Source organism: Nyctereutes procyonoides, unplaced genomic scaffold (genome assembly GCF_905146905.1).
Source record: "Nyctereutes procyonoides isolate TBG_1078 unplaced genomic scaffold, NYPRO_anot_genome, whole genome shotgun sequence".
Lineage (NCBI taxonomy): Eukaryota > Metazoa > Chordata > Mammalia > Carnivora > Canidae > Nyctereutes > Nyctereutes procyonoides.
Window position 1 is genome coordinate 4,919,546 of NW_026575140.1, and position 26,978 is coordinate 4,946,523.

The 26,978-nt window shown below is 44.9% G+C and overlaps 1 protein-coding gene across 4 annotated transcripts in view; it reads right to left on the reverse strand.

Moving 5' to 3' along the window:
- Positions 1–26,978, reverse strand: part of CDH11 (cadherin 11) — a 147,291-nt gene that overhangs the window by 34,878 nt on the left and 85,435 nt on the right. For 3 of the 4 annotated variants that reach the window (XM_055305676.1, XM_055305677.1, XM_055305680.1), the window contains exons 3-6: positions 11,404–11,803; positions 6,433–6,727; positions 3,422–3,541; positions 1,329–1,496 (exon numbers count right to left, since the gene is read on the reverse strand). In XM_055305676.1, the coding sequence (XP_055161651.1) occupies positions 1,329–1,496; positions 3,422–3,541; positions 6,433–6,727; positions 11,404–11,631 (811 nt within the window). In that variant the 5' untranslated portion in view covers positions 11,632–11,803. Of the gene's footprint in view, positions 1–1,328; positions 1,497–3,421; positions 3,542–6,432; positions 6,728–11,403; positions 11,804–19,810; positions 19,873–26,978 lie in introns of those variants that run through there. The other variant, XM_055305679.1, reaches the window with a different exon arrangement.

Here is a 26,978-nt window from a genome sequence, read left to right on the forward strand (position 1 = left end):
TTATTTTTTGTTTTTTTGGGTTACTTTGCTACATTCTTTGCGCAACTTACTACACCTTTCACGGAACCCAATTTTATCTGTAAAATGTAGGCTCTTGTAGAGATACTCAATAGTAGTTACTATTCATTATATGATAGTAGTTGTGATTATGATGATTACTAATCTTTTTTAAAGATTTTATTTATTTATTCAGGAGAGAGAGAGAGAGAGAGGCAGAGACACAGGCAGAGGGAGAAGCAGGCTTCATGCAGGGAGCCCAACGTAGGACTCGATCCCGGGACTCCAGGATCAGGCCCTGGGCTGAACACAGGCTGCCTGATGATTACTAATCTTAAAAAATCATTTCTTCTTTTATTTCCCTCAGCAATCCTATCAATTTTGTAGGAGGACCACAATCCCCTAGATAATAATACTGTTGTTGAGAACTTATGCCAAATATCATAAGATTTCATAGTAGTCTATTTAGTTCTAACAACACCCTATTAATTAAGACCTTTGGAAGACTGTATTCTCTGAAAATGGCCAAAGCCATATCTCCCATCCCACATGCTTTTCCTTCAACATGACTTCGACAGTCTTTCCATTGAAAAATGAGGTCCTCTAGGACTCACTTAAGTTTGAGTAGTCTTATGACCACAGTGGAAATGATGTCATTTCTGTAGTTAGGTCACAAGAGGCAATACAGTCTCTGCTGGATATCCTTGGGGCTCTCACTTTCAGAACCTATCCACGCCATTCCTTGGTGACCCCCACATGGAGAGAAACCAACAACCAATGCCAACGCATCAGCCATGTCACTGAGCATTCTTTGAAATGGATCCTCCAGCCTCAGTCAAGCCATCCTCACTTGGTGCTATGGAAACAAAGACAAGGGGTCTCCTCCAAGTTTTGCCCAAATTACAGACTTGTGACAAAAATAAATGATTATTATTGTTTTATACAAAGGTTTTGGGCAGTCTATTTTAAAGCAATAGATAAGTTACTCAGGTACTACTACCTCCAGATTAGAAATGAGAACATTGAGATAGAGAGGGATTAATTAATTGCTAGACTGCATAGCAAGTATCTAGTGAAATACCTAGCAAAACAGATTTTCTGTATCTAGGATCACAGAATTTTTTTAATCTCTTTTTTAACTTACTACTTTTATTCTATTTTCACTTTTTTATGCGGCTGTTGTATTGTTTTTGTTTTCATTTTTTGGCATGAATGATAAAGAGACTCCATTCTTCTAGATTTCTTCTTGAAAGCTGAGTAAAGCAGGAATGGGTCAGAGAAGGGCTGGCTGTGGCACCATTAAAATGTGAAAGCCAAGCCCACCTACTTACTCTGCGGAAACTTTGGTGGGTTGTCATTGACATCAGTCAGTGTGATCGTCACTTTGGTTGTCCCTGAGAGGCCACCCATGTGTCCACCCATGTCCTTGGCCTGGATCACCACGTGGTACTCCTCCTTGGCTTCCCTGTCCATGTTGGGAAGGGCTGTCCTGATGATACCTGGACAGGTGAGTGGGAAATATCATATCATTGATAACAACATTAAAACAACAACAACAAAAAAAGTTCTAGGCATTGGGGAAGCAAAGAGGAATAAAACAGAACCTGCCCTCACACAAGAGTCACTTCAACATGATAGTTATAGCTAAAAATAGCCATACTTAAGAGCACCATATAGATAGATGTCTTTCTCAGCAAATTGTCATAATTATTAATATAGCATTAAAATTTTATGTGCTTTATATGTTGCATTGTAAATGCAAGTAATAACCTCACTATTCTCAGGCATAACACTTGAGGTTCCTAAAGGATGAAATATTTGAGGGCCCGTTGCATGGATACCCATGACTAGACTCATGCTTTTGAAATGCCAGCAGAATCTTTTGAAAGTCTATCCCAGCGCACAATTCTTAGAATTCAACCTAATATGGCTTATATTAGGTTAAAAGTAGGCAGCATGTATTCCATGCAATATGTTGAAATGTAATTATTAAATTTTAAAAGAGTGAGCCAAATGAGTTAAAAGTACACACAATGCTCATACAAACATTTACTGTTTGTACTCCTACCACCCATCACCGACAATGGTGGTAAGTTAATGATCAAATTCTACATGGTCCCGGGCTATTAGCACATGATTGGCATGAAAACCACGCTCACTGAAACCTCTTGAGAACATGTCCAAGCTGCTCTTCTTCTCTGCAGATATGGTAACATTTATAGTGGAAATAAGAAGAAAGCCTCCTGTCCCTCTCTTAGCCCTGATGTCTGTATTTCTCAGCAACACCCTTGAACTCACTGAGTCTCATGTCTGATCTGTCAAACACTTCGGTAGGTTCAAATAGGTTATTTCTAACCAGGAGTCCTTGAGAAAAATGAAGGTTGCAACTGGAATTCCTCCATCGGTTTTCAGCATCTCACATCTGGATGCTAAAAATCTGGGTGCAATCCCACATTGATCCTTAGTTAATCTGGAAAGGCTAAACAGCAAATGCCTTTGATGGAATCATAGCAAGTAACCCCACAGGTTGTGTTCTGAAGCAAAGTGGCTACAAATAAATAATAACAAAGGTCAATGGAAATTACATCCAGCAAATGGACGAAATGTCTGATTGACAGGCCCTATGTATACATATTAATATATATATATATATTCATATAATTAAAGTATACCAACAAATGTGGTTTATTAGTAAATATCTTTTAAATGTATCAGGCATATTGTACAAAAAGAAAGCAGTTTGGGGGAATATATTATAGATTAGAAGTTTCACAAGATTCCAGTGTTTATTCTAAACAAAGGACCCCGGAATAAAGTTTGGGATAAATGAAGTGGAACAATTTGGTTTTGGTGGTTATATTTTTTTCACCCTTTTGATTTGCTGTCTTTTTTCCTGTAAGAACTGTGCAGAGCCTTCTTTCTGGATAATGCCTGTTGGGGATCTGTAAGCACAGGGGAGGAACATGCCACCTCCTAAACACATGTGAACATTATTAACATCCATTCCCAGCACCCCGCGTGGTGGGCTGCAAAGCAAGCTTTGAGAGCTGCCAGTTTTCATCAGCCCTCAAGTTCAATGGGTCTTCACTGGGGTCCACAGTTGATACTTACGAAAAAATTCAACTATTTTAAGATATGCTCTTAAGTTTAAATTAAATTTTAAGATATGGTTTTAAAACAAAGGTTGTATTTTAAGATTATATTTATTAAAATGGCCTGGTGACGGAGGGGCAGAGACTATAACAGATAAAGTTCGTTGGAAGCTAACCACACCCAGGCACATGCACGCACAGTGTCTACTCCTCCCCACAATCTTATGAGGTGGCCTTCCTCATATTTGAGAAGACTGAGACTCAAGTAGGTTTAGTGAGTCGGCCTGGACTCCTTATGTCGTGTCATGGGTCACAGCGACATTACACGGTACCTGTCTGTGCTTCCACTGAAAAGTAGGGCTGTCCTTCCAGGATACTGTACACTAACTTGGCGCTGTTTCCATACGTAGGATCATCGGCATCTGAGGCGGTCACCTGGATGACCGACGTTCCTTAAAAAGTGAAATAAATTCATTAGCAACACCTCCCCAGCTTTTTAAGTTCTATTCCAGTTTATGAAGTTCCATCTTAAAATTAAAAACTGAGAAAAGCCCTACAATTATGTAACATGCTCTCACTTCTCTGGGGGTAGAGGTGTAAAACAATCTTCCTTTCTTCCTCCTTTTCTTCCTTTCCTCTTTCCTTCCTTAAAAACAAAACAAAACAAAAACCCACACACACACACAAAAAAAAAAAACAACGCCCATCGCTTAAAAATGAACTTTCTAAATTCCTAGTACATTGTGCTATGCTTAGCAGTTCAAGTAATAATAACATTATTGTGAAAACATTCTAAGACCCATGCAGTTGGAATGTACGGTACATCAAATAATTAAATAAAAATCTTCTCAAAGAGTATAATAAAGAATAATTAATGATGAATTGCTTTTTGTAAAAGGACAGAGAGCAGTCTTCCATCTGTAGCAGAGCAATAAATATATCGTTTTATTGTTGCTTTGCATGTAATAAAATAGCTCCTAATACTACATTCTAATTAATTTATGGCTGTAAATATTGCACAGAATGTTGTTCCCTGGTGACATGAAAATTGCATCTTCCCACCTCTAACGGGTCTGGCACTCATTTAATAGAAACCACCCATAGACGTCGGTGGGTCCGAAGGCCAGGAAACCAGAGAAATGAAGGGAGATGAGATATTCTGTTTCTCCTGGAAAAGCCTCTCTCCTTTGACGGTCACAAAGACTGGAGGCCCCAAGGTGCCGGGTGACAGAGTGGGGTGTGGTGCCAGAGGAAGAGAAACGGAATTGAGGGCCTTGTGCCAGGCGCTGTTTCGGGCACGTCCCATGCGTTGTGCCAGCCTCGCTCTGCTTCTCACGTTGACATCGGCTGCATTGTGAGGAATTAGGTGTGAGAGGTCTGAACGTTTGCAATCTATCTTGCTAAGTGGATTATCGCGAGTCCGGAGTCTAACCCTATCCAGCAACCAAGTGAACGCAGTCTCTCTGTGACATTTGCAACAGAGGGCAAGGTTCCGTGTGGGGGGCAGGGGAGCCCGTTTACACAGCCTCTGTCAACCCTTTAATTTACTATTGTCAGTGATTTTTATGCGGTGTAAAAGTCAATCTTGCTTTTTTTCTAATTACTTTTCTGTAATTCATTATTTGTTGCAAATGGCTCTTCTGGAACTCTTCCCGTTCAACCAGGCACTATTCTAGGTAGTAGGGGTCTATAAAGGGGCAGAGCCCCTAGTTTCTACCATCGCGGTAGAGCTAGGGAAATCATCAAGGCTCTATGCTTCACTTGCTTCTGGAACTCCGCTAAATCCATTACGGCTCCTTGTAATTTCCATCTGCGTAACTTAACCCTCCACACGGTTTAGATTATCCTCACTCTATAGATGACACAATGAAAACCGAGAAAGATGTGACCAGTCACCCAGGTTCACCTGGCTGGTGAGGGGCACGGCCAGGACTTCAATCTGGTACGACGACAACAGACTCTACTCTCGTAAGCCGTGGCAGAGAGCCTGGGTGTCATCCCGAAGCATCAGGAGCCCCCAGAGGTGGGGACAATGTAAATTCCTCTGGAATATTCTTCTGGATGACCGGTCTTTCCTTCTGGGTCAGTTGCCGATGCTACTGCTGTCCCCTATTTAACAATCTGGCTCATGTCTGCTTCTTTCTCATTAACATCCCTAGGTAAATACCAAGAGACTAAAGGGCTGGTCATGGTCAGGGAAGAGGAGCAAGGAGTGAGGCCTGGACTTCATAAAACATGAGAAGAGCCTGACTTTATCTGGAGGATGAAAAAAAAAAAACGAGAGATTCTTCTTCTTCTTCTTTTTTAATCCCGAGTTCTACATGCAGAGTGGAAAGAGCTTAGGGTCTCAGGGTTACTTCTGCATCTAACTTTTCTTGAGCAAGTTGGTTCCTATTCTTGCTGCTTGGTTTTCTCATCTGTAAAATGGGCAGCTTGGCTCTGGTGATCCTTTCATCCATTTGGGCTCTAAAATCTCCGATTCATATAATCGGACTCATTCCCTGATCAAAACAGCCCTGATGATTGTCTGAAAGACAAACCCTTCCATGTGTCTCGAAAGACCACAACTGCATGCGTTCTATGAAGCCTTTTCCTGCCAGGAAAAGGTGTCCAGGGGAAGAAATCTTTCGGAGAAATATTCTTTAACAGTGCAGGGTGTCTTCAGGTCTGACGAAAAGATAGATCTACTTCTAAATTGTTCTAGCAGGTGGTGACATAGTGCCATGGTTCTATGTGTATTCTGTGGCCACTAAATAGCTCAGGTGCCCTGGGATGAATTAGTTGACCTGTTTGTAGCTTGGATTTCCCATCCGCAAAATAGGTCAGAGGACCTACCTCACTGCAAAGAGGAATCATCGCAAAAATTAAACGCAGCGATGCCGTGTAAGTCATTAGCTAGCATGAGGCCCGCCTTCAACCAGTATTGCCGACACTGGGACTCCAACAGACATCAACGTGCACTAGTAACTGGACCACGCGGCCTCGAATCCCGTAAGATCCCACACTCTTCCCCTACTCTTTACAGAAAGGGATACTAACGCTAAGATAGAGCCAACTGGATCCGAGTTACATGGCGAAGGGGCGCCCGAGCCCGGATAACAGGATCGGGTCGTGTTCTCGCCACTCGGCCACACGTCCTTGCGTTGTGTCAGTTTAGGTCTTAAAATCTCGGGTCCATTTTAAATATTTGAAACTTCAACTACACAAATAACATTTCCTGTCGCTACGCCATGGAAGAGGCGCATAAATTCACCTTTCCTGATTTAGGAGAAGAGGCACCCGCCCGCCCACCCACAGGGACCCCAGGCCTGCAGTTGGGGTCGGCCTCCCCTGCCCTACGCACCCACGTTGGACCTCTCAGGCACGTTCGCGTGATAGGTCTCGTGCAGGAACTCAGGAGGGTTGTCGTTAATGTCCTGGACCTTGACAATGAACTCCGATGGTGGCTCCAGCGGCCGGTTCGTGTCCCTGTCCACCGCCTGAGCCATGAGGGTGTACTGGGCTCTCTCCTCTCGGTCCAGTGTCTTGGTGGCATGGATGTTCCCTGATTTGTCATCAATCACAAAAATGGTTCCGGCTCCTTCACCTGAGAGAATGTATTTAATGTTCCCATCACCAGAGTCAATATCGGAATGAAGCTAGGGAGAGAGAAATCGAGATGTTAATCCCGGGAGGGATGCCACGGAGAGACACGGACTCACTCGAACGCCGTTCGCTACAGGACGCTCTCCACGTCCACTCACTGACGCAGACCCACACACACACCGTGACAGGGAGACGCTCTCACTTTTTGTACAAGTGAGCATGGAATCTTAGAGAAGCTACTTGCCGGGATCCCTGGGTGGCGCAGCGGTTTGGCGCCTGCCTTTGGCCCAGAGTGTGATCCTGGAGACCCGGGATCGAATCCCACATCGGGCTCCGGTGCATGGAGCCTGCTTCTCCCTCTGCCTGTGTCTCTGCCTCTCTCTCTTTCTCTCTCGGTGACTATCATAAATAAATAAAAATTAAAAAAAAAAAAAAAGAAGAAGCTACTTGCCTTGGCCAAGGTGGCACAGCTGGGTGCAGTGAACCCGGCGTTCAAACTTGACCCTGAGTTTTTTAGATTTTAAGATTGACGCTCTCCCTCATTAATATGCACACATAACAAAATAGATGCACAGATTCACATTCACACAAATACGCACACAAAATACATATCCACACGCACAGTAATGGGATTATTTTGTTTTGTTTGTTTGTTTTTTTGGGGGGGATTATTTTGGAAGAAATATATACTTGACCTAAAAATTAAAAAAAAACAAGCATTTATGCTATACATAAGCCTTCTCAGTTCTGCTTCCCACTTCTTGGATTTCTCTGCTCACACGCAACGGTTGTTACCAGTTTCTGCGAATCCTCTAAGACACCGGGTTTTACGCATTATGCTAGGCTATGTGTACAGAGAGATGCATAAATGTCCCAGCTTATTTTTGTGCAACACGCCACTGTCCACCTCTGTTCTCCTAGAACAGTAAACTCAGGAGGCCTCTCGCACTGGAACACGTGGATCGACCTCACCCACTGGATGGATCTGTCATCCTGCTTTAGCTGTCCTCTCCCAAAGGACACTAAGGTCGCCTTCAGGCTTCCGTTACTACAAGCAACTCATCAGTCAGACCCTCCCAGGGGACCCTCCGTGAGAGACACGAGGCGTGAGGGCCTGGGGATGTGGCCTGCCCGGAGGAAACGCCCCATCTGATCCTAGGCACTGTGGGGGTAGGATGGCTTGACAAACACACAGCTTCTTACACGATACAGAGAACCTTAAACATCTCTAGGGGTTTTCTTCCCTCCTCTGACGAAGCCCAGGGCAACAATGGTACTTGCCTAAGTCCACATTTGGCAGGGCCAGGGCAAGACCCCGCTCTCCTGCCTACTCACCCCTGCCTTGATTCTGCTCCGTGCTTCAGAACGTGGAACCAAAGGCCACGTCTGACTTTCCTGTAGCGACAACACTTCACCTTTCCTCGATGTCACCTCCATGTGTGAAGCTTCCACCCTCACCTGAGTGCCTCTGCCCTCTCTATGCCACTTGTCAGAGGAGAAAAGCATTGCTTTCACCATTTCCACAGGCCTCAAGGGTAGCCGAGCGGCTAGGAAGCCCTTGATTCTACCCCCATGTGAGAAACCCCGGCATAAACCGAACAGTGTTGTGCGGATGGCATTGATGATAATGACAATATTTCTTATTTTCAATGACAATTTAATACTGATAGTAGAAGCAAAGTGATTTTAATATTATTATCGATGCCATTTAAATTATCATTGTTATGACACCGAGCCCAGAGAGCTTGTTCGGAATCACAAAGCGGGGTTGCACACACTGCTTTTTAAACATTTTTGTGTTGTTGTGAGTTCCCAAAAAGCATCTAATTGATTTGCGGGGCCTCCGTGAAACACCACCTATGCCAGCGTGGGGACAGACCTGCGGGCATAAATCGGGAAGACCGTTTTGATTCTAGTTCACAGTCTTTCTCAGGAAAATTAAAAATAAAGACATACTTTGCTTCGGAACTTGTTAACATTTATAACAAGCTTTGTGTGGTCATGGAATAATATTTAGTACGTTGCCCCTGAATAAGGCAGTTTGTGAGTTAAGTATGAGGCTGTTGAACGGCCTCCAAAGGATGAACGGAATTGCCCGGATCCGGATCCTCTTCATAGGATTTCCACGGTGAGGGCAGGATCCCTGCTGCCGTCCCCCTGGCTTCTCCCCCCAACACCCCCCTCCACCCTGTGGTTTGCATTTGTCCGTTTTCTCTGCCTCAGACCTGGCAAAAGTTAGGGGCTCAGTCTTGTGAATAAGAAACAAGGAAATAAACGCTTATTTTAAAGGGAGTTACTAGAAGGGACGTTTCCAGGGGCTTTCATGTAGCACATGTGAGCGTGGCCAAGTTTCTGTAACATTAAATGGATTCTAGTTCATGATGAACCAAATAACTGCAAAAGAAAAATGTAAAAACATAGCACTCAATATTTTTCTCTACTTTGTTTTCAAATCTGGAAGCTGGATATCAATTCCTTCTTTTTCTCCCTCCAACAAAGATGACCCATACAACTGACAACGGTATTTATTAGGTTCGACACAAAAAGCAGTTTGGGAAACCATTCAATCCTATCAGGGGACCCCGTTGCTGCGGCACACACAGCCAACTGCTAACGCCAAAGACTGATGGTGTCCCCTCTGCAGAGCACAGCGGGGCACAGACTGTGTTTCCTGCAGGAAATCTGAACGTCCGTCGCTTGCCAAAGTCTACTTTTCCAGAGCATCGTAAAGCACTCAACCTTGAATGCTGTCAACTCAAAGGTCATCCCGTCTACTCCCGTTCACAGGGAACTATGCATCTGCATTATCTCCAAAGGAAGAGCCAGAGGATCCAGACACCTTTTTCTTCGAACACCATCTCATCTGATGTCTCACTCTCCGTCTCCGGTGCCTGTATTTTAAAGACCACCAACTGCTTACTTTCCTCCATGCTTTTCCCTACGCTCCCTTCCAGCAGGCATGTCAACTGCTTACAAGGAAAGGGTCCTCCAGGTCCTGTCCCTTCCGCAGTCCCCCACCCCGACACGCACACTGTTCCCCATTGAGAAAGTCCCCAGGCCAAAGGTTCTACACTCTCAGAGCAAGTCAGGCATAGCTCCCACGTTGTTCGAGCTGCGCGGCTCCCCCCATGACTGAAGCCTCGTCTTCCTCTCTGGGCACAGAGCCCATCTCCTCATGGAGGGAATTCACATGCCAATTATTCCCCTGGGTTCCCATTTCCCCAGACTACTTCTATTTTGGGTATAATCTTTCCATTTTGGGGGTATACTTGAATGAAATTCTCTCGGGACACGTCTGTGAAAAGGCACTTTGCCACCCGAACAACCTTATTGAGATGCTAATAGGAACCCCTTCCAAATATGTCAATTATATAAATATGCATTGCTGTTCTCATGTTAAAGAACAGCTGAAATAACCCGTCGGGATATCGGAGGCCTAGCAGTTAGCATCCCGCAGATCTCCTCTTGTCCTCTCTCCCTTCAGTGGATAACCTCTCATCCTTCAGGTCACACGTTATCATCATGTTCTCTATGAAACCTGCCTCTAACCCTCCCAAACGTTCCCATGTACGTGTATGATTACTTCTGTTGAATTTCTTCGTCATCCTATTCTTTATTTTAGGGTGTGTGTGTGTGTGTGTTTAAATTTATTTTTTTTAATTTTTATTTATTTATGATAGTCACAGAGAGAGAGAGAGAGAGACACAGGCAGAGGGAGAAGCAGGCTCCACGCACCGGGAGCCCGACGTGGGATTCGATCCCGGGTCTCCAGGATCGCGCCCTGGGCCAAAGGCAGGCGCTAAACCGCTGCGCCACCCAGGGATCCCTGTGTGTGTGTTTTAATTCCTTAGGTAAGTGTGTCTTTTTCACTGGGGTCTGAACTCTTTGAAGTCAGGGATATTTTAACCCTAGTTTTGCCATTTGCCCACCTCTTCCCCAGAGCTCAGGAGGCTTTCATTCTCGTGTAGATGATCACCTGTCCCCTTGTAGTTAAGGCCGCTATCCTCTGACAAAGGGATGCACGGTTTAAAATCAATGATAACAGGTGACACATTTGTTAGTGTATGTTGGACTGCCTGCCCTTTGCACTTTCTTGGAGGAGGTTCACAGGGAAGGCGGTCCAAGTACTGCTAAGACTCTCAAGTCACTCCAGCTGGGTGTTGCCACTCCTGAGCCAAGGCCACAAAACCCCACCCATTCTTAAGACACAGCCACTCATCTCATGGAGTATTCATTTACAGAGGCCGCCCTAAAACTGGGCTTAGTACCAGGACCTTGGGACAAGGATGACACTGGTCCACTCCAGTGAAGGAGACGGACAAACACAGACCCATGTAATGTAAGAAGGAAAGCTCTCATGAAGAGCAGGGAGGGTTCTGAGAAGGCAAGGGGGGGGGGTGCGGATAGCCTACGCTCAGGGAAATGCCCTCCGTTGGAGAATGGATAAATAAATAATGGTTTCAACTCAGTAGACTATGGTGCAGCCATTGAAAATGGAGTTTAAAGGTAGACTATTAAGTGGAAAAACAGAAGTGTTGGTAACATGGTCAACTCTATGAATTGAGAAGAAAAACAAAGGGCTGAAAGGATGTTTGAGCAATGATCTTATGGTTCTTGTTGAAGCACCCTTAGTGGGTTTGCCCCGTCCTGGGAATTTTCTTTTTGGGTCATATCCTCCTACTGGCACGGCGGAGAGAGAGACAGAAGCCCTGCGGGGCAGCAGCCTTACCCTGCCCACGAGCACGGGGTCAGGCCCGGTGTACTCCTCTATCACGAAGAACTGGTTCCAGACCCAGCCTCTCTTGGAGCGCTGCAGCACCTGCCCCTCCTTGCCCTTCTCGTGGTGCCCGTGGAACGAGGGGCGCAGGTGGCTCCGCCGCTCTGTGGCCAAGGCCTGGCTGTGGCACAGCACGCCCAGGCACACCAGGGCGGCTTGTAAACAGTAGTGCTCCTTCATTTTTGGTTACGTGGTAGGCACAGGAGAATGCGGCTGTCACCCCTTACACCGACCCTGTGGCGGCCTGGCCGGTGGTGGCCTCCCGGACGCGTCACGCAGACCTCTCTTGGAGCGGAAGGTCTCTGCTCACCGAGCACATCACGTCAGGGCTGCGCACTCCCCCAGTCGGCTTCTGCAGGAAGAGAGGAAGGGCAGATTAGCGGCAGGCTCCTTCCCCAACTCCTTCAATGCCACCCCATACACGGTGGGCCACAGGAGCGCTGCCTTTGGGTACTGAGGGGGCAGGATGAGGAAGAAACAGGCCCCGGGCTCACTCTCGCTCGCTTACTCTCTCTCACAGCTCACCCCATGGCAGGTGGGATAAAGACACAGACAAAGAAACCCCTCGAGGTCTGTATGAGGATGGACGCGTGTGTGCTGTGCAATCTAGCTGCCAAGGTCTCAGAGTCAGTTTAACCACTGACTAACTCTGGGTTTGGGGTAAGCTAACAGCTCTTTGCACTCAGCTTGCTCATTTATGAAATGGGGATGCTAATCATACTCACTGCAAGGTTGACACGGGGATTAAATGACTTACGCCTCTAAATCCCTTAGCACAACGTCTGGTACACAGCAAGCACTCCATACTGATCTGTTATTATTATTGATCACAATTGTTCTAGGGTATGTTTTCATAATGGGGAAACTCTGGGCATATGAGAGTCCAGGAGATGAACATCTAAGGGATGGGGATTAAGGGTGGACATGGCGGAGAGTGGGGGCAGCTGTGGAGACTCCCCAAGTGCAGGGTGGCTGTGCTCCACCCTGAAGCAAGAGCTACTGTGATCAGAAGGGAGTAGATGGGAGGACCGTGCAGAGGAACTATGTTCCCCAAAGCCCGGAGCTCGCCACAAGCACAGCACATCCCAACGTTGGTCAGCATGACTGGATGGTATAAGGAGAAAGGCAGCAATGGACCCCGCCAGAGCAAGGAGACTGAGGCAGATCCTGAGAAACCACCCATGATCACAAAAACATGTGTCAGTGAAATAATGGGTTATCCTCATGGTGGATAAATGAATGCTATGGTATCAACTTAATGAGCAAGATTTGCTCTTGTTGGATCAAAGGTCCACCCGAGAACCTGAAGATCCTTCCTTAACCTGACAGTCTTAGAAAGGATACTTTATAAGCTTTTTTCAACCACGTGACGCAATATGAAAGAGCACTCCCCACCAGCTGGTCCAAAGACCTTGTTCCTGGCACCCAGTCATGGCTCAGCTACTCATCAGTAGAGGATGAGCCTTCCACAGCCCTCGTAGATTTCTGACCTGCAGTTACTCTGGTCTTCAATTTCTGCCTTGGGTTCCTGGACTTCTTCACTAAACCTAGTTTTGCTGCTGCTGGAAATTTAATTATGTCCTTTGGAACTCCCCTTGCTTCTTCCCCTCTCTTGGCACCCTGCAATTTCTTCTGGACAATTGTCATCTTCCCCCGGTGTGCCACCCAGACTTCAGCTGGAACCCTAGGTCCCAGAATCAGGCAATCCCCATTACCATGCCCGCCAGGGACAAGAGCTATTCACAGAAGATTGTTAGGCATGGAGGGTAACACTCTGGTACTAAAGATGACACCTCATTTCAGCACCAGTGAGTCTAAATGAGGTGAGCCTCTTGAGCACTGCAGAAACAAAATCATGTAATTCTTAGCTATCTAGTACTAAGGTAGTGGTGATAAGGGGAGGAGAACAAAAGGGAAGGTGCATGAATCTTGGCATAGTGGCATGTACCTAGACCTGGAGGTCAGATAGACCTCGGTTAGAATACCACTTCTACATCTTACAACATAGGTGACGTTGGTCATATCAGTCAGGCATCCTGAGCCTCTAGGAGTGGTCTCATCTAAACCACGGGGAGGGCAAGTTGCTGCCCACATACGGGGCTTCATACAGAGTTGGGAACTGGACACAGCATGGGTCTCTTCCTTTCTTCCTAGAATGCCGCAACCCAAGCCCATAGGTGTCGCTCAATAGAAGGAGATGCTCTTGCCTTGCAGATGGAGATGCTCAGAGAAGGATGGTGAGGTGTTTTCTCTAAGAGAGGAATTGAGGCATAAGAGGTACATGGGGATACCATAGCCATCTGGTCTTGGTAGTCTGAAAATAAGGGAATTGATGAAATTCTAATTTGTTGGAGCAGGACATTTTTCTTTCTGATGGTCTTTGGCTTCGCCAAGCCAAGCCTTTCTGCTTCCTTTGTCATATAGCAAAATGTATCTAAGAGGCCACAGATGTGCAGATAATTTTGGGTGTCCATCACTGCCCCCCCATATATTCTATAACGTATTTTGTTAGTCTCTATTCGAGGAATAGGAGTCCAATATCTGTTGGAGACAGACATCTCAGGGTATGGTGAAGGTTGTGTGGAAGAGAGAGAGAGATTAAAAAGGCAGTGTCATCATTCAACAGCTTCGTCCTCAGACTTGGGCATGCTAATAATACATCAAATGCTGCTTCTTGCAATCCAAACTAACTGTGTGAAAAAAAAAAAAAAGCACAGAGAAGGGACCCAGGAGAAGTCAGATCCTAAAATGAGTCAATGTGAAGCAATAGAACGATCCCTGGTTTAAGCCAGGAAGCCAGATATATGGTTGAGAATCTGTCAGTACCTTATCATGGGACTGCATCATTCCTGTGTTGGTACATTCTCTCCAAAATAAAGCCTTTGGGTGACATTTTCTACAAATGGCTTCCAGTTTCATATTCGTGATTGGAGCTCCAGTGAGTGATTGTTGGGGATTTCTTCTGATTCATATGCTGTCTCTTTATTAAACTGGATGCATCTTAATGATTGGAATTATACCTTATATATAATTATAGATCCAGTGACTGTGCTTTTGAAAGCAAGCCATCAGGGATGCCCGGGTGGCTCAGCGGTTGAGCGCCTGCCTTCGGCCCAGGGCGTGATCCTGGAGTCCCGGGATCCAGTCCCACACCGGGCTCCCTGCGTGGAGCCTGCTTCTCCCTCTGCCTGTGTCTCTGCCTCACTCTCTTTCTGTATCACATGAATAAATAAATAAAATCTTAGGAAAAAAAGAAAGCCAACAATAAAAGTTGAATGTATGATCTGAACCACATACTTCAAGTGCAAACTTGATACTGCTACCATAGAATCTCAAGAAGAAGAAACAGAAAAGACCATATGGTGCGACAGCGACAAGATCCCTGCCCATTTTACACCATGCCAAGTATTAAGTGTTCATTCACATGGTGATAAATTATTCTTGCATATAAACTGTGAAGTGTATTTGAAAGAAAGGGTTTAATTAAAGTTCATATTTCTGCACCTCTTTCTTCTGGCTGCCATTTTGCTGTAAAGCACAATTATTTCTGACACCAGAAGTGTTAAAACTAGATGACAACTTTTCTCCCTTGATAAAAAAAAAAAAATCTAGCTTGATACTAATGAATTTAAGAGTTTCCACATGACCCAAAAACAACGAACCCATTACCAAAAAGATGAAATTTTCTACCTTCTTCTTTTGAAAAGAATAGCAAAACCAACTGGGCTCTTAAAAATAACTCATTATTTGAAAGTACTTATATGACTATATGTAATATGTAATATTATTTTAAAGATTAGTCTCAGATATATATATATATATGATGAATTTTAAGACATAGCTTAAAAAATACTCACTTTCAGAATGAAAACTCACTTAGCAAAAGCTTTCTCTAGCTACTGTTCTCATAACTTTACAAATACTAATTCAGCTATTTATTTCGATAACAAATTTATGAATAGGTACTATCAATATTCTTATTATAAAGGATGAGGAAGCTGGAGCCCAGATAAGTGAAGCAATTTGTGCAAAGCTATGCTTCTGGGAAATAGCAGAGCTGGAATTTGAACCCATGCCATCTGGCTCTGGTGTCTGTGTTCTTAATCAGTGAACAATACCAACTCCTGCTATTTGTTTCTGTCTCCATTCGTAAGGAAATGATATGGTTCCTATGCTGGATACTGGAACCTAGAAGGCACCTGAAGTAAACCAACGCTAGACCTTGGTATACACTAACAATATGACTGATTAAAATAGTAATAATAGTTAATATGCATCCAGCATTATGATCTGCCTAATACTCTTCTAAATGCTTTCTATGAGTTGAGTCATCAAATTTTCACAATAACCCTTCACCGATAGTAGTATTGCTATTGTAAGCAGTCTGAGGCATAGCCAAGATTAAGTCACTTGCCCACGGTTACAGAATCAAGCGGGTGGAGGAGCTGGGACACGAGCCTCGGATATTTGGCTCCAAGACCTGTATCCTCATCCCCTACGATCCTGCGCTACACCGCCTTTCTAAGAGAAGGATGCTGAGCAAATATAGACACACTTCGTGATACACACATAACAGCCTTAAAATGATAATAATTTAAGTTTTGGTGGCACCGGTGGTGGCTAAAATACTAAAACCAAACCAGAAAGAGGAGGATAAAGCATTTTATCGCAGTGACCAAAGTGAAGACGAACAGGAAGTAATTGCATCAACAACACAGTACAACCAGCCTTTAAACAACACATTACGCAAAAGTTAATCTTTGCTTTTTTTTTTTTAATTCTTAAATGACTTGTTTCAAAATTTCTAAATGTATAAGTTTCAAAAATGTGTTCAGGGAGATTCATTTTTTTTTTTTGTTTGTTTGTTTCCTTAAAGAAATGCTTCTAAAATCTAGAGACCTGATTGATGTGTTCAATGGTAAAGAGTTTGCAGGGAACATACGTGAAAATTAATAGGAGACTGCCCTCCTAAGAAGACTTTGACATCAGTAATAATTAGGGAAATATATCAATGTTCTAATTGGTTTTAATAAAGACCCCCAAGGCAAGTCTCAAACAATCCTTCCATTAAAGCACTTTCTAGCAGTACGCCAGGATGTCTAAGCATTGGGGTTCCACTGAAACATATAGGCGGACCTCATTTTATAGTGGGAGCATATTGCTTGCAAGGAAAAATAAATGCTGTTGAAAGTCACAGGAGTAATAACATGACAGGAAAATGGATTTGCAAAACCACCAGCTCTAAGTGGAAGGCTCACCCCTCTATCTTGAGAGCAGATAGCCCGTCATAAGCTATTGCGCCTTGAGCATAAAACCCTCTTGCTGTGCCTGCTTTTGTCTCCGTAAAAGAGAATGACATATACGGGTGTTTAAGCATATTTGGACTCCTGCTGGAAATTGTTATCGGGTAGAGAAAGAAAGACGAAAGCGCTTAGCAGAAAGCGAGTGGCTTTGGTTTTTCAGCTTTCTCCTCCCCACAGAGCTGGAAGGATCAGACGGGCTGACCTGTTCTTTTCATTTCCAGGGAGCTAATTTACAGTTAAAGACGGGTTATCGTCACGTTAGGAATATGATCGAGGCCCACACCAGAACTCAAAACCCCATTCTGCATGTGCAGGTCCCCTTGCGGGGGAGCCCGGGGGGCTCTGCTCTCCACTTCAACAAACACAGCTTTGTGACCAATCGGATTCTATTATGCAAATTAATTCAAGCATATTTTATTCCCCGTTCAGATCTCATCACTCAGCACTGGGCTGGTCTCTGGTTTCAAATCAAATCACAGGATTTATGCCAGGCCCGTGGAAATCACGGAGAATGGGGAAAGGAAGCATTAGAAGAACCACTGAATCCTAGTTCTTCTTCCCTGATTCCTACACTTGGAGCAAAGCGTAAGCTTGGGGTCGTGATCCCTTCTGCTCAGGTGCAAAACACGGGAAAGACGGCGGAAAGGGCATTGTTGCTCCACGGCCCCAACACCAAATTCCAGCATCAAAGTGTGCAGCAAATGGGGCCCCTTATCAAGGACCATAACGTTCTCTAGGGGAGAGGGGAAAATTTTAAAGTGCTTCAATCTAAGTCTGATTCTCTACTTCCAGAGAAATAGAGAACCACATGAGTATCTCAGCTTTGAAAGTGGCAAGATCACTCACTGCCTGGTGTTGGGCAGACCCGTGTCCAATCCTGGCTCCATCACTTACAGGCTGCCTAACATTAGGCAACGACTGTAGAGGTTATCCTTGACCAAGTGCTCGATTTTTCCAGGGATGGGCACTCTACGCAGGGCTTGGCACTTATATCATTTGATGGCACCTTTACCACGACTTTTATGTAAAGATCACCCAAATTGTATCCGCAAGGATAGTGAGGCACAGAGCGGTTGAGAAAGTCACCTGAGGGAACACCCTAAATCACTAGCAAGGCTGCAATTCAAATTTAAGTTTATGTGACAGCAAAACCCATGCTTTAGCTTTAGCTGACTCCCGAACCCTGGGAGTCCATGTTCCTCATCTTTGATACAAGGAGACTGCACGATCCATCCTCAAGGATCATCTCAGCTCCAAAACTGTATTCGATATTGAAAATAATCCTCGTTCAACAAGAATTTCATTTATTTTTAAAGGATGTACAACCAACCTTTATATCCTCAGGCTCGCACGGCCACAAAGTATCATTGCAATCCACCATCACTTCCCAGACCCCAAACATGTAGAATCATTCCGTGATTATTTACTTAGCTCTTCAAATAATTAAGTAAACGTCCATTAATAAGATGATTAAATACAATGTGTGCAATGAAGTACTTGTTATTTGTGCTCTACTCAATCCTTAAGACAGTCTTTTTCTCACTGTAATATCTTAAAATGTTAATCATCAAGATGAATAAAATATGTCAACACATACAGGAAATAATGTCAGCCGTGTCATCTCAGTCTGTGAATAAACACTGTCTATGAATGTGTGGAAAGAGAAAGATTTTATTTTCATTTTTTTTTTTTTGCATGAGCTAAAATACCTGAGGGAAAATTAGGGCACAAATGGCAATGATAAACAGATGCTCAACATGATGCAACTTCATTTGCGGTATCAGAGGCCTGTACGTAAATCTCCCTTTGTCTCAGAGCAGTAAATATCTATAAAGCTTTCTTTATTTGCTGGTTCCTTCATTCAGCAATAACTTTTCACAGTGCCAGGCCTGGGTTGGACCCCGGGGGATACATAGGCTGCTGTGTACCTCTGCTCTGTATGTAGACCGTACTTGAACAACAGTGAGACAGTCTCCTAGGCGGATGAATAATGGTGTGATGGGCTCGGTGCAAGCAGGACTTCCGTACACAGTACTGAGGAAACAGGGAGCACACCTCTACAGATGAATTTGTACCATATCATTCTGGTCTTTTGGTCCTAGCCCACTCCAGCTTCTTCCAAGTAAACACCTATCTCCACGATCTCCACCATCTGAAGCTCCCACTCTCATCTTGAGCCATGGCTGATTGAGCTGCATCTACTCCAGGAATAACCAAATCTTAAATTGATCGCTGATTGTTTTCCCCTGCATAATCTGGCTCATAAGGACAAGCTGGGTGAATAGGATCTGCCTGGGAACTTGAACAAAAGAAAACAGGAACCGTGTTCCAGTGAGTGAGGGAACTCAAACAGGAAGGTGACGGGCTGCCCGAGGGATGGCACAGTCATCCTCCATGGCCAAAGATTTGGTAAAATCAAGGGTATAAGCAAGCCACTTAGTAACCAAACAGAAACAAACTTGGTCTCTGTCCCTAAGCCAGGTATAGGGCACAACACATGGCCCTCTGTTCTGAAAATCCTGGTGATCAAGGACTGCCCTCCGGTTGCTGTCTACTTGGGCCCCAAAATACTGATCTTCTTTCTGTTCCTGAGTTTCCATATAGGGAATGACAATAGGTCTCCTCTGAGTGAGCCAACTGGAATGCTTTCTTTAATCCTCAGACAGCAAACCTAGAAAACTATAATAATCAAGAGGAATAAGTTAGGTGGTTCTGATAAAGGGTGCAGCACTATAGTTGTGGAGATCATTTGTTCACACATAGCAAACGCCTCCTTCATTTATGAACACACAAGAAACACTGGAGCCACAGGGAGACTTTCACAACAGAAGTCAAGACACTTGTGTTCTGGCAAAGGTTCTGTCACTGAACAGTTGTGGAACTTTAGAAAAAAATCCTTCTTCCTCCTAGACTTTCTACTTCCCCTAAAAGAGGAGGCCGACAATAGCCTACTAAGGTCTTCCACGTCTACGGAGGCCTGTGAGTCTGTGCTGCGCTGAGACACAGCAACCTTCCCCAGATGGAGGTTTCACCTAACTTAGAAAGTCTGGACCCACCTGGCAGGACTGCTCCATGCACATCTCCAGGAGGCTGCACTTACACCAGATACAATGGTAGTGGCGCCCTCTGGAACGAGACGGTGCAGACCGTGTTAATGTGACAGGCTTTGAGTCCCAACATAAGGATCAGAGCTTCACCTGGTAGGCAATGGGCATCCAGAGACTGGCGGAATCCAAGCTGTCGGAGGTATACAGGAGAAAGTGCCACGAGAACTGGGAGTTCTGACACAATTGTTAAGAGCATGGGCTCAGGAGTCAGGTGGGGTTAGAGGAGTAGAGCTCAAGAGTTCCCGCTTGTTCACCAGGTGTATGACTCGGCCTCCATGAGTCTCCATGCCGCCATGGTGAAAACATGAGGACCACTCTTAGAGGGAGAGTTTAAAGGAAAGGAGATGATGCACGGGGAGAGTCACGTATGAACTTGACATGGCCTGGCATAGGGCAGGTGATCAATATGATAAATCAGGAATTTTGTTCCTTCAACAAGAATACACAAGTATGTAGTAAAAGCCCCGGATACGCTGGTATGACCTACTATCAATAAAGTGACTACATACAACATGTAGTAAAGTGCGAGCCTTACGGAAGGCTGAAAGAGGCTGTCCATTAAGAGGAGATAAGCAAAATAATACTTAGAACAGGAATTGTTAAATACGACAACACAAATAAATGAGGGAAATGAGATATAGTAGACAGTGTTGTCCAAGAGAAATATAATGCATTACAGGTATAATTTTAAATTATGTAGATGCCACATTTTTAAAAGTTTAAAAAATGGGTATGTTAATTTTAACAACATATTTTATTTAATCTAGTATGCCTCAAATGGTATCATTTTAATATGAAATAAATATATGAATTATTGAGGTATTTTATACATACACATGCTCCGGTTATTTATTTATTTTTGGTCCTAAATCTTCAGAGCCCAGTGCATATTTTAAACTTACAGCACATCTCTGTTTGGACTAGCCACATGTCAAGAGCTCAAAAGCCTTATGTGGCTAGTGGCTACCATCTAGGACAGCACAGGAGATTCTAGAATATCTGGATAGAGAAGGGCATGTGGCCAACAAAGATTTATTACAGTCATTCAAATGAGGGGTAACATGTTCTAGATAGGAAAAATAAGCCTCCGGTAGAGGAAAGGAGGCCCTTCTGGAAACCATGCAGATGTGTAGGGTCTTGGGAACGGGACAGGTGGAGGACAGAGCATGAGGCTATAGTCTGAAGATGGTGCTGCTGTTCCTGGCTTCAATAGGAGAGGGACTGGTCTGGGGATAAAGAGCATGCATTTGGTTTCAGACGTGTGAAGTTTGTGAAGCCTAGGGACTGATGCTCACGTGGAAAGTTTCAGAGTGGAGCTAGGTTTCTGAGTTCTTCCAAGAGGAGGCATCATCAGCGTTACCACTTCTGTTCCCAGTCTGGGCGTCCCGCTGCACTCTGTGCTAGAGTCCCAGAACTGGATGAAACCCTTCCCTACACCTTCCACTCAGTCTTTCTTCAGAGGACAAATAGGAAAAGGGAGATAGTGAAATGACAAGCAACTTGTGCAAAATAAGAAAACAAAAGCAAAAACCAATGTGAACAAAACCTGAAGTCCTCCCTCTGGAGAGGAAAAACGAAAGAGAAAGCACCGAGTGAAAGATAATTTATACAGCATCTACCCTGCCCTCTTGCACCCCAAACCCGGCTTAAAAGCAGTCGTCCCTTGCAAACTACTTCTCCGGAACTAACCAGTTCACATTCTCTAAGGGAAAAACACATTCATAAATAAGGACCTGGGAGCTCTCTTTGAGGACTGACAGTGGAGAACAGGAAGAGGGAAAACAATCTGCATATTATCGCTGGATATTATCTGCAGGGAACCACTTTCCACAAAGAATATTTTTTTTTAAAGTATGAACAATAAGGGGAGGAATTATCCCAAGGTGGTCCTAATAACTGACAAGGGCTTGATGTGGTTTTTCTGAAATAATTACTAAGACAAGGGGAGAGAGTGCTTTAAATCACCACTGCCGAGGCTTCAGAATCCTGCAACAGCCAGCCTGTGACCCCAATCCACTGTGGTCCACATGCAGCCATCCGGCGTAATCAGCCTCCGAACAGAAGTGAGGAATGCAGAAAGTCAAGCTGCTTCCAATTATCGGAAGCTAGATTCTGACCAGAGTGTGGGTGGGCTGTTCTGGAGGTCTCTTTCTAACCTACCTCCCCCAACCATGCTATCACGCTAAGAGCAGACTAAACTTTGCCACATTTTTAATGGCTTTTTTTTTGAGGGGGGGAGGGTATCTTTACATATACCACAGAAGGTTTTCTCCCCCTCTTATTTTTAGAAAGTAGACACCAACAATAGCCTCATAATGATCTCATTGTAGTCTCAAATAATCCAATCTTTGAAGCCTGATTCTTTCTTTTCAGATGTATTAACGTCATTTATCAAAAGTAATGGGATTTTTTAAAAAGTTGAACATAAAAGAAAAGTAATGGGATACAGCAAACCAGTCAAGTGCCTTGTACATGTGCAGAGCATTTTCTGAAGCATATGCTGAGCACTTTCAGACAGGCAGGACTTTCAAAGGCAACGTTAAGTGTCTTTTGTGGGTCTCAGATAATATGGTTCACTTAATTAGATTTTCCGTAATCCCAGGTTAATCCTATTGTGAATTACAGATGTGAATTTTGACTTGCCTGGCAGAAACATCTATTGCTACAAATGCATTTCTGGAAAAAAAAAATTACCTTATTTATAATTCATTACTGGAATCATTACCATAGGGACTGCCTCTTTTTCTCCTTCCTCCAAGTAGAAGTGACCATTTCCACTCCCTTGGACCACATTGGCCTTTTAAGCAATTTAATAAGGACACTTCTAATAATTTTTGTCCTTGATTATGTCTTCCTCTTCCCCAAGATATATGGAGTTCTCTAAGAATTAGGAACATACCCAATTCCTCACTGAATTCCTTGCAACTGAGTATAATGTGTATAGCTGGCATGGCCTCTGTCCTTCATGAAGCTTAACATTTAGACTCGTGTCCCTAGAACTTGACTGCACATTAGAATTAGCTGAGGAGTCTTAAAAATTCCATTGCCGGGCCTTACTCAACACCAAGCAAAATCAATGAAAACCAGGTATCACTACTTTTGAACTTCCCCAGGTGGTTCTGGTGTATCTTTGAGGTGAGAACCGCTGGGCTAGAGCTACGCCATCCAATATGGCGGCAACCTAGACACACGTGGCCTTTTAAGTTTAGTTCATTAAATTAAACACAATTAAAAATGTACGTCCTCACTTCAAGTGCTCAGTGGTCACTTTTATTATTGAAAAAAAAAGTTCTGTTAGTATCTGTTGGTTTTAGGCTCTAAAAGATCTTCATCTGAAGCATAAAGGGTCTATAGAATGGAGAAGATATACAAGAAAGAACACTCTGCTAGACACGCAAAGGTCTGCCACAAACTCATTGTGCAACGCCCGGTGGTCTAGACCTCTGTTTTCCTATCTGTGAAATGAAGGGCTGGATAGGATGGATGGCTCTCCAGAGATGACCAGCAGAATGTCCCGAAAATCTAAGAGGGAAGAGGCCACAATGGGTGGGGACAGCTGAACGGGTCCCCCCCGCCCCCCACACACAGCCAACAGAGGTGCAACCAGACTCAGCAAAATGTGTCCTTGCAAAGCTGTTCTGCTGCATTAAAAAAAAATAAAGGAAGAAAAGAAAGCACTTCTGAGATCTTGATACCGAACAGACTCCCTCTCTCAGCCCATCAGTGAGTTAGTAAATTCCGGCTTCAGCGCCCATGATCTCCTGGGTTAGGGAGGGGGCCCAGCTCGGGGAACCGTGGGGCCACTGACAGCTGACAACTCACTTCACCTCCCTGAGCCTGTTTTCTCTTATGACAAAAATAGGACGAATGATGCCTGACCTCCCGGGTTCCCCAGTTAATCTGAGGGTGGAATGAGATAATAGGGAAGGTTTTTATAAAAGTGTAATGGCCGCTGCCCAGGTGAGGGGAGCAGATGGAGAAATCCTGACAGGAACGGCAACTTCCATTTCTTTGGGTCATTTTTTATTAAAGTTTTGGCTTTTAGCAGCACAGGTTGTAGATGAATGCAAACGACCCGTCAGCATTACAGGAAGGAGATGCGACTCCACTCCTCTTCTCTGCGAGGGATATGAACTCTGTCAGGGGCTGCCAATGGGCTCCTCCCTATACCGGGGCACATCTCTGTGCTCCTGGACCCAGAAGGATTTTGCAGTGGTGACTTGTGAGGATACGGACCCTGGGTGTAGCTCCCCGACTGGGGGATGGCGTGTGTGGTGGCGAGACGGCTGATTCGAACAAGAAAAGCTGTGAAAATAGATCAGAGCCCCAGACTCAATAGGGATCCAGGCCAGAAGGCCCTCTGCAGAGACCAGAGCCTCTCAATTATCCATAATCGACGATGGGAATGGAACAATCATGGCAAGTGTGGCCAAAGCTGCCAGGAACTTGTCACATGAGATGGCATGGGCTTTTCCAGCTGGAGAAGTTCCAGGAGGCCATCCTGGCAAAAAGCACTCATCTTCCATTCAGCCTCTGCTGGGCGAGGACAAGGCCATCCCTGAGCACCTAGTGCGGCAGGCCCTGCGCTAGGTGCTTCCCGTGCGTTCTTTGTCGCCTCTTTCCCTCCAGCATCCTCAGGATTGTTGTGTTATTGCATCCATTGTCCAGATAAGGAAACAAGGGCATGAGGCACTTCACTTTCGGAGCACTCCCTTTAGCTCAGGTGACTAGTTAGCCCCGAAAATGAAACCTGAAGCCATAAATGGTCCATTCGGAAGCTCTTGCCTATCTACCCTTCGTGTTAAACTTCTCTGTAATTCTCCTATGGAGCTCTTATTATTATTTTTTTTCTTTCCGGGGATGGGCGGTCAGAACTCAGCTAGATTTTACTCCACATGTAAGCATTTAATAGCAGCCATTTAAGAAATATTGGTGGAGACTTGGATTTTCTGCAGTAGTTTAGTTAAGAAACATGTTCTTTGTCCTCAGGAAGCACATAGGTTACTGGGAGTCTTAGAGAATGGGTGTTTCGCCCAAGGGTCAACCATCACCAGCTCCTTTGATGTTTCCATAGAGGGTCTCCCCCCACTGTTGATGTTCTCCAGCCTGCCCCACTCTTCCAAGTAGTCCTTGAGTGAATGAAGCATGATTTTCCCCTCCCTCATAATGTTTTCCACATAAGAACAAAATTTTGCTCTACATCCTTCATTGCCTCAGCCTCCAAAGAAGGTGCTAATGATTAATAAAAGGCAAGTGGTGCAGGGGACCGTGGGAAGGCAGCCAGACAATAAATATCTTCTAACAAAGAAGCCAGCTCAACATGAGGCAGGTCTGTGAGATCCCATGAGCTAATCGTTGTTGAAAAGAATGGGCATGTTGCTCAGGGAAGGAGGAGTTACACGGTGGAAGAGGCAAATCCCACACATCAATATTTCATCTGAGGGCATGAGGTGAGGCCCGGAATCACTCTCTTGACAGGAAGAGCGGCTGTTACCCAACAGCTACTCACACCACTGGTCAATTCAGTACCCACGCTGCAAAGACTCAATCCTGTTTTCAACAGGAAAGAGGTGATATGAGCTGGGTTTTGTTCATTTGTTTGTTTATAAGATTACATAAAAAAGCAAAATAACATGAAATTTTAATCAGTTGATAGAGTACCAGTGTGACAAAGTCCAAACAGACATTTCCTCAGGCAGGCCCGTCTCCCTAGGAGAAGCACGCACAGCCAGGAGTAAGTTTTACCATCGCTCGCAGGCATCTTACATTGATCAACTAAGTACCTCCTTCCAAAAAGATTTTACTGGAAGAACAAAATCTGCAATCCATGGTACCACTGGTAATGCGGAAAGTGCTCTCTGGAATTACTCAGCAAGGGAAAGTCCTTTTAGATCACAGCTGCCTCATCCGCCAAGGAGCACATGAATGAGGAACAACAAAATGATCGCTCTACGTCATGAACTTTGCCATCGGGGACTTACGACATCCTTGGCAAGACATCCGTGATGGAAATGCCCACCTTTGCATCTCCAGGATGGCTGCTCATGAGGCCGCAGAAACATGGCTTGGTCTCCTGGTTCAGAGCCTACTCCTGCTTTTTTTTTTTTTCCTAAGATTTTATTTATTTATTCATTGGAGACACAGAGAAAGGCAGAGACACAGGCAGAGGGAGAAGCAGGCTCCCTATGGGGAGCCTGACGCGGGACTTGATCCCAGAATCCCGGGATCATGACCTGAGCCAAAGGCAGATGCTCAACCGTTGAGCCACCCCAGATGCCCCCCAATTCCTGCTTCTAATCCTACCATGATACTGGGTCCCTCAGGCGTGGGCTCTGTGCACCCCCGCCCCCAGTCTTAGGTCCAATCCTCCATCTATTCCACATCCAGACATTCTCAGATCTCAAGTCCAGCCATCTAACCAAGCACACCCAGCACTCACGAGGTAGGGGTCGGGGAGAGATTCAGAACTTGAAAGCTAGTTGATTTGAAGAATGTACACACTCAGAGAACAACAGCTCCAGATCAAGTTGGCTCAGTAAAATCACTAAACATGAAGGGAGGTCAAGATATACTCAGAATGGGAGAGCCACTTTATGAACAGAAGAGACAGGGCCTAGATCTAGGTGGAAGATGGGTAGGTTTCTGCAAGTAGAAATGGTAGGAGGGCACCATAGCCTCCTTCCCAGCCCTCCTCTGAAGGCAAGTTTGTACCCTGTTTCATGTGAAACTCCCCGTCTTGTTATCCCTGCAACTGCTGCTTTGCTGAGAAGCCTGGCTGGACTGCTGAGGGCTTTGAGGTTCCACTCAGGCCATGCCAGGTTTTTCTCCGGGGTCTGCCCCTGCCCCTAGCATGTTTACCTACTGCTTGGGGTCCCATCTCCACCTGGACAGGGGAGACAGTAAATGATGCTGCCTTATGCCTGTATCTAGGTTTCTCTGGCAGACACTGCGCTCTTCCCCCAGAGGATCCTCTTCGTACCGACCCAGATCAAGGACTCTGGGGTCTTAATAGGGTCTACTGCCTTCGAGCTGTTCGATCTCCCCACCTCCCAACACACTCACACATGCCTGTGTCTCACCTCCCTTCCCTTCTTCACTCTGCAGCAGAGATCTCCCA